The sequence below is a fragment of the Cyprinodon tularosa genome, unplaced genomic scaffold (assembly GCF_016077235.1).
Source record: "Cyprinodon tularosa strain WSP-4 unplaced genomic scaffold, ASM1607723v1 ctg485, whole genome shotgun sequence".
In the NCBI taxonomy this organism is placed as follows: Eukaryota; Metazoa; Chordata; class Actinopteri; order Cyprinodontiformes; family Cyprinodontidae; genus Cyprinodon; species Cyprinodon tularosa.
In genome coordinates this window covers 242,183-259,391 of record NW_024039213.1, presented here as the reverse complement: position 1 = coordinate 259,391, position 17,209 = coordinate 242,183, and the positions used below count along the sequence as shown (strand labels likewise).

General features: G+C 38.4%; 1 protein-coding gene across 1 annotated transcript; it reads left to right on the top strand.

The window, feature by feature from the left end:
- Positions 1–431: 431 nt before the first annotated feature.
- terfa (telomeric repeat binding factor a) lies at positions 432–17,084 on the top strand. The gene is made up of 13 exons (XM_038302249.1): positions 432–632; positions 3,037–3,132; positions 3,316–3,446; positions 5,551–5,637; positions 7,284–7,424; positions 10,220–10,344; positions 10,793–11,278; positions 11,416–11,532; positions 13,571–13,690; positions 13,786–13,902; positions 14,075–14,157; positions 14,259–14,284; positions 16,855–17,084. Exons 1-13 carry the CDS (start codon positions 467–469, stop codon positions 17,011–17,013), a joined length of 1,854 nt encoding a protein of 617 aa, XP_038158177.1. The 5' UTR covers positions 432–466; the 3' UTR covers positions 17,014–17,084.
- Positions 17,085–17,209: the final 125 nt, after the last annotated feature.

The following is a 17,209-nucleotide window of genomic DNA, read 5'->3' as shown; positions in this document are numbered from 1 at the left end:
AAGAAAATAAGGCTAGATATTATTATAGTATTCAAATGGAGTGATTTTATGAATGTATTAAGACTAAAGAAAGAGGAGAATATTGTAAAAAGGATGAAATCTGGTTACACATATTTTAGAAATTCCTCAAACGAAAAGATATGTTGGATAGAACATAGTTTAGGTGTATTAACTACAATTATTTTAATGATTGAAATAATTAATAAGCATAATACAGGTTGTTGTAATTATTGTGGAAAATTATAAACAGTACAACATTTTTTTTAGAATGTAATAGATATGTTCAAGAAAGAAAGATGTTACTTATAGATTAAAATAGGAATAAAAAATGAATTAGATATGGGGAAATAGGGTCATTCTGATTCAGACTCCTCACCAGTTGGTGGCGGTAATGCACACCGAAAAGTTGGTTTGCCACCGCCATAAAAATAAGAGAAGAACCACCAAAAAGAAGAGAAGAAGAAAGATGGAAGGCGCGAACATGGCGGAAAATGAAAGAGTAAACATCAATAACCTCGAACTTCAGAAGATTGTAAACCGATGGATAGTGGATTATTACTTTTCTGTGGCGGTGGAGTTCTTTAAAAACCATCAATATGCGGACTTTTGTGGCGTTAGAACCATATTGGACAGTAAGTACCTTAACTAGCTTAAACTTTGCTAGCCTGTCGTGCTTGCCCGTTGGAAGTTTGAGGTCAGCAAATAATAACAAACTGTTACTTTTTGAGGATGGACGGTCCTTTGGTGTGTGTGTAAGTCTCGCGCATTTTGATTTTTTTTTTTTTTTTGGCGTGGCAACTGCAAAGCCTAAATAAAACTATGAGCATAGTGAATATTCTGGGTTGACTTAGTTATCCTAGTTCAGATTCACCAGTATGCATAAATTAATCTGGAAATGATTGTTTTGTTTTAAGATATAGATAAGTGTGGCTTTTTATGTAATTTAAATTTGAACGTTTAAGACACTGACAACCTTAAACACACGTCTTTCATTATTATTAGTCAAACTTTTCTTTTACATTACTATGCAAAGATCATTTTCAACCCCAAGCCTGGTCTTTTCTGTTGGGTTTCATAGCTAAATATTGGTTCTATATTCCACCTTTTCTGATCCTTCAAGACATCAAGTCATCCTGGCAGCCCTGAGTTGCTCAGTTGGTTTTAATGCATGGAGGTGGAATAACACATTGTCTCTAGATCACAATCATTATCACCTTTGTGACTCATTTTCTAGCTTTTAATTCTTTACCATAGAGGACCAGGAGAGTCACTGAAAAACAAAAACAGCCATTTATTCAACTTTTAAATCTTAAATTATAAATTGCACATTTTAAATTCAGTTATGAAAGATGAGTTAGATGTTGCATTTATTAATCCATTATTAAATACTGCAGTTTGAAAATGTATTTTTAATCCTATATCTAGAGATTTTAAAATACATGTATCTGTTCATAATACTTTTCCTAATCACACATTTAAAAGGGGATTTCCATATTCCATTTCTAATTTTCTTTCTCACTTTACATTTTCAAATTCTTTTAGCATTTGCATTTATTTTTACTTTCCCCTCTACATTTACTTCACCCTTCTGGTCTTTAAAGGAATAGTACACCCAACACATGATTAGCCTTCATTTTCTACTCACCCCCATGCTGAACAACACTCTGGAGTACTTTTTTGATATCTCAAATGCATCTGGAGATCTGGGAGGCTTCTTGCTGTCTGCTGACATTCAAATAATGGAGGTCTATGGTGCCCGAGGCAGAAAGGTCCATAAAAGTCCACAAAAAACGTGTCAATATTCCTCCATACTGCTTGTCCAATGTATTCCAAGTGTCCTGAGTGGGTAGCATCCAGAATTTACTCGAAACAAAGTCATTTAGAATGTTTTTAGAGCATAAACAGTAGTGTATAGGATTTCCTGAAAGCGCGCGCCTGCGAGTTCACGACGCTACGGAAACCGCGGCAGACCAAACCAGATGAAAGTGCGCATTCAGCTCGGCAAAGAACTCATGCTCTTCCTCAACACTGAAGTCCTCAGACATTTTTCTTTCGTTGTTTCTTTCTTTGCACAGGTAAACAGCACATTTCTTCTTCTACGCTTGCATTATCGGCAGAGCAGACGCTGAATGCGCACTTTCATCTGGTTTGGTCTGCCGGTTTCCGTAGCGTCGTGAACGCGCAGGCGCACGCTTTTAGGAAATCCTATACACTACTGTTTATGCTCTAAAAACATTCTAAATGACTTCGTTTCGAGTAAATTCTGGATGCTACCCACTCAGGACACTTGGAATACATTGGACGAGCAGTATGGAGGAATATTGACACGTTTTTTGTGGACTTTTATGGACCTTTCTGCCTCCGGCACCATAGACCTCCATTATTTGAATGTCAGCAGACAGCAAGAAGCCTCCCAGATCTCCAGATGCATTTGAGATATCAAAAAAGTACTCCAGAGTGTTGTTCAGCATGGGGGTGAGTAGAAAATGAAGGCTAATCATGTTTTGGGTGTACTATTCCTTTAAGCACATTGAAAACCTGTTAAAAAGGTAATCCCTTATTACACTTTCAAATCCTTTTTGCAGTTGCCTGTTATTAGTATTATTATTATTTATGTTATTTATTTATTTATTTTTTGTCTGTTTGTGAACCAAGTGTGGCTGTCTAACCAATGAGAGAGTTGGTTACATCTAAGGAGCAAATTTGATTAGTTTAATTTGTTCTCAGTGTGACCAGAAGGGTCCAAAGGGTCCACTAAAGGTAAAAAACAAACAAACAAGAAAAAAACAACTCCATAAAGGATTTTAAATTGTTATAAGGGATTATCTTTTTAAATGCGTAGGAAAGGTATTTATAATAAATTTTTGGAATTGTGTTTTTTAAATCCCCATTTACAAATTATCAAATTAAAATATGCAATAAGAATATGCTTCCAAATTAGTTTGCTACATGTATCATCTGGTTTCTCACTAATTAATGGGAGAGAACCCATGATGGATGTGGATTACTGAGTAAAAATGATATTTTTCTCCTCAGATGTCCTTGAACGTCCAACTGAATCCGTTGATGACATGTTGTTAAAGCTCAGGGTGTTGCAGTTCCTCTCACGCATAAATGAAGGCGACAAACTTAGTGAGTTATTTGTTTTTATTACTCTCATTGAATAAATGACTAGCATTTTATGTGAAATGTGACCAATGTGAAATTAGTCGGACTGATATGAATTCATCGTCTCTTTCTGAGCCACAGCGAAGCATTCATCCTTTTCGTTTTTGTCCTCCAAGCCCTGCTTTAACTGTTATTACTTGTCCTCAGATGCTTTGTTTGATCCAGATCAGTCAAAAACTTCTCTGGAATCGGCCCTAGATTTGCTGGAAAACATGAGAACAACTTTCCAAATTCCTCATAGGGATATTGACTCTGCATCCACCATAATTAAAGAGATGGTAAGTGTTTTCTTTTTCTTTTATTAATATTATTTCATACATTTAAATTTTTGGTTAATGGGTAATTTACGTAAAGGCACCTAAAGCCAAGAATCTATTCACAGCTACTGAAAACCACCCCCAAAGCATGATGCTGACACCAGCATGCTTCAGCCATGCTAAGCCAACTTTATTCATAAATCCCTTTAAAAACACCAGGCACTAACCCAAGTGTCCAACAAAAGGGATGAATTACTGAAAATTTCAATTTAGGAACAAATGGAGTTATAAAAGATGAAATAAAAGAAAAAAAATCCACATAAATGTAGCAATATGGATAAGAAGTACATTTGAATACCACCTCATACTGCTAAAAAAAACAAACAAACAGAAGAGATGGCTTTTTAGGGTGAGTCTTAAGAGCAGATTTCAAAGTGTCTATGGAAGAGGCTTTTTCTAAATAACAGCAGCAAAGCATTCCATAGTTTGGTAGATGCAGAGACGAGAAGAGCAATCCCCTTGAGCTTCAGTTGCTTCACTGTTGGTATGATATCATCCTGGTGATTAGTTGTGTCTGATCTCCAAAAAGGATGCCTGCTGTTCACTCAAAAGAATTCAATCTTTGTCTCATCAGGCCAGAGAATTTTGTTAGTCGTGGTCTGAAGGTCCTTTAGGGGCCTCTTGGCAAACTCCAGATAAGCTGCCTTGTTCTTTAGATTAAGGAGTAGACCTCTTCTGGCCTATTTACCTTACAGGTCTGAGTTAGGGGTGTAAATCACATTCATCATGGCAAATCAATTCAGTGTCAATTTCCTGACCCAACGATTCGATTATTTTGGATACTCTAGAATACACCACGATACTATTCGATTAATTATTTTTTTTTACACCTTACAGACTAGACAATGTTTCAAATTTGAAATAAATCAATGAAAGCTGTATTATTTTTATGCATTTTTTTTTTTTAGAAACAACAGCAAATGAAAGAAGTAGAAAAATTGGACTCCACCTATTCCTATTAAAACCTCATTAACTGAAAAATAATAATACCCCAGTTATAGATTCTGAAAGGCCTTGCATCAAAAAATAAAAAAAAAATACTGCACAAGGCGGCTTGTTTTGTTTCTATGACCGAAATTGCGGCAAACAACTCGTGAAATTTGACCCATTAGAAGAGCGAGGTGCGTGAGAACGCTGGAAGCCTTTTTCCACCTGGATCTCTGCTCTTTTTGGCCCTCATGTCCCTCCGCCGTCGGACTAAACTCTCGCCCACTTCCTCACCGCCTCGGCCGTATCTAGACCCACAGTGTATAGCACAGACCATGCTTCCATATTGGGCATAAATCAAACATATCTGTGTCAAGCTTACTGCAACATACTGCTGTAAGAGTATAACCAGGAAGCGAGGTAGGAGAGCAAAATAGGTTTAGCGCCACCGCAGCACGGGAGGGAGAATTACGCCCAGGAGCAAATGTATAAAAATAGACCCGAGGGGGAAAAAAACATGAATCGATACTCTTGTGGACGTATCGATGCATTGGATCGTCGGCTTTTGGATCGTGCATCGATACAAAACGATTACGGTATTATTAACACCCCTAGTCTCAGTGGTGGTCAGCTGCAGAGATGGTTCTTGATCGCCTCCCTAACTAATGCTCTTCTCCCCCAAGTGCTTTAGCTGTCTCTAGGAAGAGTCCTGGTGGTCCCAAACTTTTCATTTACAAATGATTTAGGCCACTATGCTCATTGGAACCTGTAAAGCAGCAGAAATCTTTGTTTTTCCAGATTTGTTCCTTTAAGAAACACTAGTCTCAGAGGTCTGTAGACAGTGCCTTTGATTCCATGCCTGATGTTTGTTCTCTGAGGTGCATGGTCAGCCAAGGGACCATGGCTCTAGGCAAGAGGAAACTTTTTGTCATTCGGAAAGGGAAGAAATCAATCTCCTAAAATTTGGAATAAGGCTATAGCAAATTTTGGAAATAATGCAGCGCTGTGAATACTTTCTGGATGCACTGTTTTTTGTTGATTCAAAAATATATCTTCTCCTTTATAACATGAAAAAGATGAGTGTGTGTTAAAACCAAAAACTATTCTGATCTAACAAATAATGTTTTGCTGTCTTTAGATCGTGGGGACATACATAAAGAATGAATTATTTAATAAAGCACAAGAGGCACTCGCTCTGTACCTTCCCAAACCAGGGAATCAAAAGGTAAGTCCTCCTGATCAGTGTTGAACCTGCTTCTCTTCTGCAGTTATGTTTTTCATCCAGTTTGGTTAATAAGCAAACTAATTTGGCAAATTATTGTTTATTATGGTGTTGTTGTAGTCTACAGAGGAAGTTTGATCCAAACACATCTGAATCTACAACCTTGTAAATAAAGCATTTTGTTCAATGTAAGCAAATAATCACCTACACTAGTAGGTAGATTTGTAAGTAAAGTAGACACTGTTGTTCAGATACAATCAACCTTATCATGAACTTGAGCTGCACAATCATGGAAAATTAAGTTTCTATATATTGTTAATAGATTTTCATTGTTTCTGTTTTTCCCATCTCTTCCCATTTATCTCCACCAAGGTTATGTTTTTAGGGTAGTTTGTGTTTGTTTGTCTGTGTACAGGGTAACTTGAAAAGTTATGGAGAGATTTTTAAGGAAATGTCTATCAGAGGTGTCCCTCATGCCAAGGAACAATAGAATACACTTTAGTGATATCCAGGTCATAATCTGAATACAGGAGTATGTTAAAAGATTCCCTAACTTTATGTGATGGGCATATTTTATGGAACAATAAATTTGTCACTAAATCAGAGGGGGGCAGCAGAGACTATTGACAGGCTCAGCATCGGACCCAAAAAGACTGCAGGTATTTTACTGAAGACAAAAACACAAGAAAATAAAAAATTATTGGTTTTGTTTTGCAGGATCAATCGAAAACTGATGAACAGATCTCATAGCCTTTTTTTTTCACCAGAGGTGTATCTGATGCCAAGGAACAATTCATTTAAAGTTGGTTATGATCCAGATCATGTTTGAGTTTTAGCTAATTTTGCTGATTGGTGGAGGTCTGCGCTCTCCGAGTGCTTTCTTAGTTACTTTATTTATGTCTCCACCAATCTCCGTTAGCCTCATCATCTCAGCCTAAACATTCTCGATTAGTTTCAGTCACAATGGCCATAAAAATCTGTTCTGGATTTTTAGTATTTTGGTAAGAATATGTTTGAAAATAATGTATTTGAATCAATTGCAGTAACTTTCACTAAACGAAACCCAATTTGATGGACTGTTTTCAAGCATTTAATTTATCATAATTTTGCTCCTCTGGCTAATGTTAACGTAACGAAATTAGAATATTACATCTGTCCAATAAAAAATACAATTTTAAAGAGATGTGGGTTTAAGAAGACAAAGTGTGTTTAATGCCTCTTTAAAGGTTATATTTTAAAGGTCCCGTTAATCTGACAAAAAGCCTCATTAGAGAAAATATGAAGACTTTTTTCTATGCATATTATTTGCAAACAAATCTTGGATCATTTTTATATAATAACCTTCAAAATATTACATTTGAATATGCTGAAACAAGATTACATACTCTTAAGAATCTGTCCCATTTGCATTTTGATTTTAAGCCTAAATATGATTCCAGCACAGGGTGTGATAAGCAGCCAAAGGTGCTGTTTGAGGCTGGACCAAAGTATGCAGAGGAGCTGTCCAATACAGAACTGGATATGAGCTCAGGAATTCATGTTTGATTCAAATCTTCAAGAGAAAAATAGATTAAATATTAAATACCTATAAATATTAGCAGTTTCTATCTAATGTTTGTTGCAACATATCAAAATCTCATTCTCCATAGAGGGACATATTCAGCCGTCTCATCCGTCAGCAGAGGAGCACGCACAAGATCATCGACCAGCTCAACTTTCCACAGTTTAAGACGGAGATGCTGCAGTTTTGCCAGCAGATCTGTCGCTTTACCGTCCCGTACCTTCACAAGGTGGACTCACTGAATTATACTAAAAAATGTTTTGTGTTTTGTTTTGCTTATAATTACATACCGGTAATTACCATATTAAGAAATTCTATCATTTAAAGCACAATAAACAACTTTTATTCCTTTGAAATTGCAAAGTATTTATAGATGGATCATACATGCCTACACACACACAGACACAGTGGGGCCAAAAGGTATTTAGTCAGCCACTGATTGTGAAGTTCTCCTACTTAAAATAATAAGAAAGGTCTGTCATTTTCATTATTGGTACACTTCAACTATGAGAGTCGAAATGAGAGAAAGTAATCACATTGTAGGATTTTAAAATAATTTATTCACTCAGTAAATAACACATTCATAAATTAAAGTTTACAATCATTTAGCGTAAATAAGACACCTTCATAATCCCAAATGTTCCGAAGAGATATTTAGTTAATCCACTTTTGAACAATGTTTATATTCAAACATCACTCTTGCTCTAACCATGCTCTTTTTGGACTGGGAGGAAGCCGGAGTACCTGGAGAGAACACACGCATGCTCAGGGAAAACTTGCAAACTCCATGCAAGGGATAGATAGATGGATGGATAGATAGGACAGACAGACAGGGTCCAATACATATATAAAATTAGGAAGCATTGATATTAATTTTTGGTTGCGAGACTAAGGCCAAAGCAGCTTATGTTTGAGAAAAACTTCTTTACCCTCTTCCAAAATTTCTTGCGGGTTTGACTTCAACCAGATGTGAGGGATCTTTACAGCTTGTTAAGTTTGTGTTATCCTGGACATGGAGTTTGGTGTCTTCAGACTTTTTTGAGAGTTTTTCCTCAGTATTTAGTTGTTTGTCCATCGCCACACACCTGGAACTGGGTGGTGATGCTTGTTTCTGTTCAAAAAGACTAACTGATGCTGGTAATCTTTTGTGGAACAGGGGTGGGTCCAAATTAGGCTTCAATAAGGAGGAATCGACTGTAAAACCTGTATGTTCTGATAAGCTACTCTTTATTCTCTCTTGTTGATCACTTAAATGAGATGAAAGTTGAGATTGCTTAGGTATAGTCAAAATAACGGGATTAAATGTGACAGTTTTAGACCTTTTCTTTATTTCCACCACGTTTTTGATGGAACTACTAGTCATTATTGTTCCCTTCTTAAGTGGAATGCTCAGCATTTTCTCTTGTTGATCACCACAATCAGTTTGCTGTTGATTATTAGTCGGGAAGATGGTTGTTGATTCATCTTTCAGGTCAGAGGTCTCTGATGAAAATGGGTATCTGATAATAGGTGATTCTGTGTATAAACCTGACTGAATCTCTGTGTTTTTTTTAGGAGAGGGGGTCCCGCTGCACAAACTTGATGAGGTCCTGCCATATGAATCCACTGACGAGCTGTCTTTGCATTTTCCAGTCTCTTACAGGCAGGGTAGTCAGTCTCTGAACTACGATTAAGGCTCTCCTGTTTGAAGTTCTTACCAGGAACGATATTAACTGTCGGTGGGGCATAGTTGCTTGAACGTTCAATGTAAATATTGCTGCCAGACAAGGAGCTTTGTTTTTTCTGAATTGGCAATCGTAAATGACTCAGGACTGGTCATCTGTGTTTTCTGACATAATGTTTTGCCTCCGAACGATTCTGATGTCATTAATTTGTACACTATCAGCTATCATTGGTCCAAAAGAATTCTGGATGGTCAGTATTTTACCCATCGGAGATGAAACAATGACCGTATTACCTGTTGGCGGGGCACAGTTGCCTGGACAGACACAGTAATTGTTGCCTGGAAGGACACAGTAATTGTTGCCTGGACTGACACAGTAATTGTTGCCTGGACAGACACAGTAATTGTTGCCTGGACAGACACAGTAATTGTTGCCTGGAAGGACACAGGAATTGTTGCCTGGAAGGACACAGTAATTGTTGCCTGGAAGGACACAGTAATTGTTGCCTGGACAGACACAGTAATTTTTGCCTGGACAGACACAGGAATTGTTGCCTGGAAGGACACAGGTATTGTTGCCTGGAAGGACACAGGTATTGTTGCCTGGAAGGACACAGGTATTGTTGCCTGGAAGGACACAGGAATTGTTGCCTGGAAGGACACAGGTATTGTTGCCTGGACAGACACAGGAATTGTTGCCTGGACAGACACAGGAATTGTTGCCTGGAAGGACACAGGAATTGTTGCCTGGAAGGACACAGGAATTGTTGCCTGGACAGACACAGGTATTGTTGCCTGGACAGACACAGGTATTGTTGCCTGGACAGACACAGGTATTGTTGCCTGGACAGACACAGGAATTGTTACCTGGACAGACACAGGAATTGTTGCCTGGACAGACACAGGAATTGCTGCCAGAAGAGGAGGTTTGTCTTTCTTCAGGGTTGTATGTGGCTCCCAACCTTTCTGATGTCACGAATTTGTAAGTTCTCATTGTCTCATGGGCTTCAAGGGCATAAGAGCTGCTGCTGTCAAAGTTAGACAAATGGTCCATGGTAATAAAGTTGTGTTTAAGTGCAGCTGCTGAGGTAATGCGTTCCTGTGGTGTAGGAACTAGCATTTGCTTTAGAAAATCTATGAAACTTAGTAAATCCTCCCTTTCAGTGGGGTCTTGTGTTGCTGGACAGATTTCCAGCAGGTCGTCCAAAGACTGCAGCTTCAGCACTGGATCATATGTATATATGTGTGTGTGTGTGCATTTGTGTGTGCATGTACATATATTTATATGTGTGTGTGTGTGTGTGTGGTATATGTATATAAAAAAATTTTTTTTATTTATTTTTTGTGTATGTTTTAAACAGGCTGCAAAGATGCTTCTTTTGCAAAGAATCAAAGTACAACATGATGAGACAGCTGGAGTTGATGAGCAAGAGGAGCCTAGTCCTTCCTCTTGCCTACAAACAAACACAGTTCGGCTCACATCAAGGTGAGGCTTCCTTCTTTGAGAAGTTACCAATTTTATCAGTTTTATAACTTTTGTAATTATGCACAAAGGTTTACACTGCATTAAGAATTAAATCTGATTCTCCATGTCTGGGAAAGTATTAAAATTGAATATGATTGTATTTGTTGATTTTACTAATTTTATTCACTGTCTGATTTGATTGCTTAACAAACAAAAACCTTTGTGTTCCAACCAAGATTTTTTTTTTTTTTTTTAATAAAAGATTAAATTTTCCTATTCCTACATCGGTTATCCAGCCTGTCTTTCAGCACATCGTCTGTCTGTCCATTTGTCGCTTTTCAGCCTATGCTCTTATCATTTTTTTTTTTTGCCTTTCATTGTCTTTGTTTTTTAACTATAAGCATCAATTTTGACCAGGACCTGCTGTTGGAATCCTTCACACTCATTTTTGTTTTCTGTCATCTTTCAGAAAGTATCAAATCATCCAAAAAGCTAGTCTTGAAATTGCCTACAAAGCCTTAGCTGAGGGGTTGGAAGAAAAAACATTTTCTGAGCTGGAGGAAGAAGTGGAGGCTGAAGCTCAGGAAGGGGTTTGCCTTTGCCAGCAACGCTCACTTGATCCAAAGAGAGGTGACGATCAGAGCCTAGACCAAGAAGCAGGGCTTCAGAGAGACTCCTGCGGCCCTATGGAAGCTTCCCCAGCGGAACAGCCACCGCAGAGAGACGCAGAGCAGCAAGATCAGACAGGGTCATTATATACTGTGGCCCGCTTGGTAGTTGAACCAGACAGCCAGGTGAGCACACAGTACTCAATAGCTGCAGAAGAGCTGGAGAGGAGGGCAGAAAAACCTCCACAGACGCCACCAACAAACAACAGCTCACAGGGTCCACTTACTGAAAAACAGGTAGAAATTCCCACAAGAATCCCAAGGCAAACTAATGGAACACAAACAAGGTTAGTTTAATGCCAAAAAACAATATTTTTTATTGCTAGTTGCAACTTTTACACCCTCCCCCACAATATGTCTACCATCAGTTCCATTTTTAAGGACTGTGTTTCTCAGGGAATGCTTAAAAAAAATTGTTTTGCAGAACTTTGAGAAGTTTTGCTGAGTGCTCTTCAGACAGTGAGGATGACTCCCTCCACACTTCTATCCATAAAGACCCAGCTGGTCAACTCCATGACCAGTCCAATAAGTCATCCAGCAGGTAAGTCTAGATGTTCAGTGTCACCTGCTTTTGGAATTGTCATAGAAAAAGATGCTTTGTTCTGTTTTGGTACTGATGAACAATTGCTGTATTATTCACTTTAATATGACTTATCTTGTTCTATTTTTAGAATTTAATTGAATGGGGAAGTACTGATAGAACTTTTTCATTTCTGATACGATAGCAAAATTGCAGCGTTTCCTGCCCCAAACATTTCTTTTTTCTTCTGTAATTTTTCCACTATGGACCTTCATCGCATCGTACTTTGGTTTTGGTGGTCATCTTTTTTTAAGGGCTCAGCTGTACCTTATGCTAAGCAGTGATGGGAGTAACGGCGTTACTAACACTGTTACCTTTTTTTAGTAACGAGTAATTATAACGCAGTTACCCTTGCCGACAACCCGTTACTGCACGTTACTCAGGTCGCACAATTAACCTTTTTTTTTCATGATAGGACTCGTGCGCGCCTTGTCATGAGAGAGGGGAGGATGAGATTGGCTCATGTATAGTGAGATTACGTCTGTCATTCGGGTAGGTGGGTGTTTCCGCCGGCGGGTGTTAACGTACGGCACACACAGAGATGGAGAGTGAGGAGGACTCCAGCAGCAAAACAGCGTTTTCCAGATGGAAATACTGGTGTTACGTCAAGCTGCGTTTCCCCATCAGATACGGTTACCCCTGCATCTCCGCACAGCGCAGGCGAGACGATTCACCGCGCAAGCGACAGGAAACGCGCATGCTAGCTAAAGGCGCGTAACAGCCGCCCTGTGCTTGTGCAACAGTGGAACTACAGATAGCGTGAACAATCAAATGTTAGCCTATATGGAGAAAGGGAGATGGATATAGATAAATGGATAGATAAGTGCCCTGTTAAAAAACTTCACATCCATGAGTAGAGGTAATGCAGCCTGATGATATTTACATCGCAAAAGATACCATTCCCCCATGTTAAGAAGAGGGGAACGCTATCTGACGGGGTTTATAAGCCCGTCAGATAGCGTTCCCCCCTGATGTCATTTAAGTTGAGTTGTAATAAATGCAAAACTCTCTGCAGGTTCTTGTCTTTGTCGTCCACTCTATTCAGCTGGCTTTTAAAACACACGGCGAGAAGGTGGGGGCTGGGTGGTGAGGGATATTGGGTCAAGAAACGCAAAGTAACGCAATAGTTACCTTTACTAGTAACTAGTTACTTTTAGTGTGGAGTAACTCAGTTACTTTTTGGGAGAAGGAACTAGTAACTATAACTAATTACTTTTTCAAAGTAACGTGCCCAACACTGATGCTAACGCTCCTTTGCTACAGGGGTAGAGGGCAGGATGAAATGTTCATCCACACATTAACCCTTTATAGTGTAAATTACCATTTTTTAACACTTGCATACCCCATAAAAATGGAGTCCCCTCTGTCTTTCAGTTAGGTCTTGAAGCACAAAATCTATATCCAGCCATTCAGCAAAGATTCTGCTACATGGCTGTACATCTTATTTTGGCATTTAAACAATTAGATAAGCCCTTGAATCATATATTACCTACTGTAAATTAAATTGAAAGAAAAGTTAAAAAGTAAAGTTAAAAAATTAATAAGCCTAAATAAACAATTATTTTAAGGTTTATAATCTAAAAAATGTAAGTGCATGTATCAGCATTAAAGTCTCTAAGCTTATGTTGAAGAAAAATTTTTCTTTTAGTCTCAGTGTTTTTCATGAATTTTAATTAGAAGCACTTTTATTTTTCTTAATATATTCGGCAAGTAGGTGTTTAATTTTTGACATCAAAATAACCATATTTTTTAATGTTCCAAAGGTGACAAGATTAGATTACTAGATCATCAGCTGATGTTATGACATTAAATGCAGCATCATTCTTAACACACTGTTAGACCGTAAGCTTTGGGAGGTGCTTCCATCTTTTGAATAGGATCAGTTACCTGTTTGCCGTTGCATACTATATTCTCTCAGCACCGAAGCCTGATACAGTAGAACAGACACATCAGAGAAAACCCTTCCTTAATTTACAAAACTGATTTACTTTCACAATAGAAATTCCAACAGATCCAGTGTATCATCAGAACATGAAGAAGAGCAACAGGAGAAGTTGAACACCTCCAGATCTCCAATGAAGAGAGCTGATGAACAACCATCCAGAGGTTCTCCCAGTTGGTAAGTTGAGTTGCGTTTAATATCTTTTGATTGGGTCTAAAATATTGGTGCACTCAAGAGTCTCTGTGGCAAACCTTTGGCTCCTTTCTATCCAGTGAGGTAGACAGCATCGAAAGTTTACCAGACTCTCCGTTGGACATCTCCCCAAATACGTCCTCTCATCAGGTCCCTCAAAAAAACTCCACTCCTCACAAAGGTGCTAACAGAAAATTGTAAGTAAAGAGATGAAACGGCAATGTAAAACAGCTAATAGGCTGCTGTTAGTAATAGTGTAAAATGTGTATTCATCTTTATCTGGACCTGTCATTTTGTCATGCTGGTTTCAAAATATATATATATAAAAAAAAAAAATCTCAACAATTGGAAACCTGTTCTTGTTCACAGAAAACTCCTAATGAAAAATGCAGAAGGGAGCAAGGTTGAATGGAAGGACGAAGAATCCTTTTTCCCCTCCTTAGGGAACAGTGGTAATACTTCCTTAACCATCAGAATCTAATCAGTCTTCATCAGGCTGTTCAAATCTGACTCTTAATAATAATTGCGTTTGTTTTATTTTTTTTTTATAAAGGTTCAAATTCAGGAAAAAGGAAAAGGGTAAGCATGACATTGCCTGAGATTTGCTGTAACAGTGATTTTAAAAATGATCTGCCAAAACCAAATTTGGAGTGAAATCCTGTGTTGTGAAAAAGGTTCTTACTCATTTTTCATATCATGTTTTTGTCACTATATATGAAAAGGTGTCTCCCTTTTTGAAAAAAAAACTTATTTAGTTTATTCATAGGGTTTATCCCCTTTTCCACGTTTTTTTTTACCAGTTCCAGTCAGAAAAATTAAAGGAACACTTTTAAAACACATCAGATCTCAATGGGGCAAAAAAACATACTGTTTTTTTTATACTGATATGGAATGGGTGATGTGTTAGGAACAGAAGGATGCCACACCATTTGATGGAAATGAAAATTATAAACTTACAGAGGGCTGAATTCAAAGACACCCTAAAAATTACAGTGAAAAAATGATGCGGCAGGCTAGTACATTTTGCTGAAATTTCATTGCAGCAACTCAAAATGGTATTTAGTCATTTGTATGGCCCCCACGTGCGTGTCTGCATGCCTGACAACGTCAGGGCATGCTCCTAATGAGACGACGGTTGGCACCGGGTATCTCCTTCCAGATCTGGACCAGAGCATCACTGAGGTCCTGGACAGTCTGAGGTGCAACCTGGCGGCCTCGGATGTATCGAAACATAATGTCCCAGAGGTGTTCTATTGGATTTAGGACAGGGGAGCGTGGGGGCCAATCAATGGTATCAACTCCTTCATCCTCCAGGAGTGCCTGCATACTCTCGCCACATGAGGCTGGGCATTGTCGTTCACCAGGAGGAACCCAGGACCCACTGCACCAGCATAGGGTCTGACAATGGATGCAAGGATTTCATCCTGATACCTAATGGCAGTCAGGGTACCGTTGTCCAGCCTGTACAGGTCTGTGTGTCCCTCCATGCCTCCCCAGAGCACAGGGTCCACTAGAGGATGTCGGGCCCTCAGGCCACCCTCATGAAGTCTGTTTCTGATTGTTTGGTCAGAGACATTCACACCAGTGGCCTGGAGGTCATTTTGTAGGGCTCTGGCAGTGCTCCTCCTGCACCTTCTTGCACAAAGGAGCAAATACCGGTCCTGCTGATGGGTTGTAGACCTTCTATGGCTCTGTCCAGCTCTCCTGGAGTAACTGCCTGTCTCCTGGAATCTCCTTCATGCTCTTGAGATTGTTCTGGGAGACACAGCAAACCTTCTGGCAATGGCACGTAGTGATGTGCCATCCTGGAGGAGTTGGACTGCCTGTGTAACCTCTGTAGGATCCAGGTAGCGCCTCATGCTAACATTAGTGACAGTGACCCTAGCCAAATGCAAAACTGATGAAAAAGAGTCAGAAAAGATGAGGGAAAAAAATGTCAGTGGCCTCCACCTGTAAAACCATTCCTTTTTTTTTTGATGGTCGTCTCATTGTTGTCCCTCTACTGCACCTGTTGTTAATTTCATTAACACCAAAGCAGCTGAAACTGTAAGTTCTGCTACTTACCTGACCAAATCAATATCCCAGAAGTTTAATTAACTTGATGCTATACTCTGATTACAAAGTGTTCCTTTATTTTTTTTGAGTATTGTGTGTATATGTATGTGTGTATATATATATACATATATATATATATATATATACACATATTAGTACAGAACGTTGAGAAGTTCTTTTGGTACAGTACAGAACAAAAATTTGGACACACCTCATTCAAAGAGTTTTTTTATTTTATTTTCATGACTATGAAAATTGTACATTCACATTGAAGGCATCAAAACGATGAATTAACCCATATGGAATAATATACTTAACAAAAAAGTGTGAAACAACTGAAAATATGTCTTATATTCTAGGTTCTTTAAAGCCACCTTTTGCTTTTATTAATGCTAACCACACTCTTTGCATTCTCTTGATGAGCTTCAAGAGGTAGTGCCCTAAAATGGTTTTTACTTCACAGGTGTCCCCTGTCAGGTTTAATAAGTGTGCTTTCTTGCCTTATAAATGGGGTTGGGAACATCATTTGTGTTGAATTCAGGTGGATACACAGCTGATAGTCTTACTGAATAGACTGTTAGAATTTGTATTATGGCAAGAAAAAAAAAACTGCCGAGTAAAGAAAAACGAAGGGCCATCATTACTTTAAGAAATGTAAGTCAGTCAGAAAAATTGGCAAAACTTAGCATCTTTGGGAACTCCTTCAAGACTGTTGGAAGACCATTTCAGGTGACTATCTCTGGAGGCTCATCAAGAGAATGCAAAGAGTGTGGTTAGCATTAATAAAAGCAAAAGGTGGCTTTAAAGAACCTAGAATATAAGACATATTTTCAGTTGTTTCTCACTTTTGTTAAGTATATAATTCCACGTGTTAATCTTTAGTTTTGATGCCTTCATTGTGAATCTACAATTTCCATTGTCATGGAAATAAAGAAAACTCTTCGAAGGTGGTGTGTCCAAACTTTTGAGCAAACATTTTAATTTCGGAAGGTTACATCCACAACATGAAGAACAAATGTTTGTTTTTTGTTTTGTTTTTTAAGCTTTTCAAAGCAACAGAAAGCTCACCAACTTTTTTCATGAAATTGTTGCAGGAGTGGACTGAGAAAGAGACGGAGATGCTAAGAGAAGGGGTCAAGAGGTTTGGAGAGGGTAACTGGAGCAGGATCAAGGCTCACTTCCCCTTTAAAAAACGAACCAACGTGAACCTGAAAGACCGGTGGAGGACAATGAAAAAGAAAAACTTGGTTTAAGTTGATTTTGTTCATTCATTCCCGAGGCCATTTGGGGGGTTTATGGTCTGAAAACTGTGATAAAATTAATTCAAATAAAGTCATGGTTATACAATGTCTCTTTCCAACAACATAAAATAATTAACAGGATTTGAATTTGTTATTGTTTTCTGCTGACTTGTATCGAAAAAAATGTTAAGACTAAATTTAGACATTC

Excerpts from the sequence above, each read along its gene's own strand:
- terfa (XM_038302249.1), top strand. The coding sequence starts at position 467 with ATGGAAGGCGCGAACATGGCGGAAAATGAAAGAGTAAACATCAATAAC. Across the intron at positions 11,279-11,415 it reads ACTAATGGAACACAAACAAG|AACTTTGAGAAGTTTTGCTG; the intron begins GTTAGTTTAATG and ends ATTGTTTTGCAG. Across the intron at positions 14,285-16,854 it reads ATTCAGGAAAAAGGAAAAGG|GAGTGGACTGAGAAAGAGAC; the intron begins GTAAGCATGACA and ends AAATTGTTGCAG.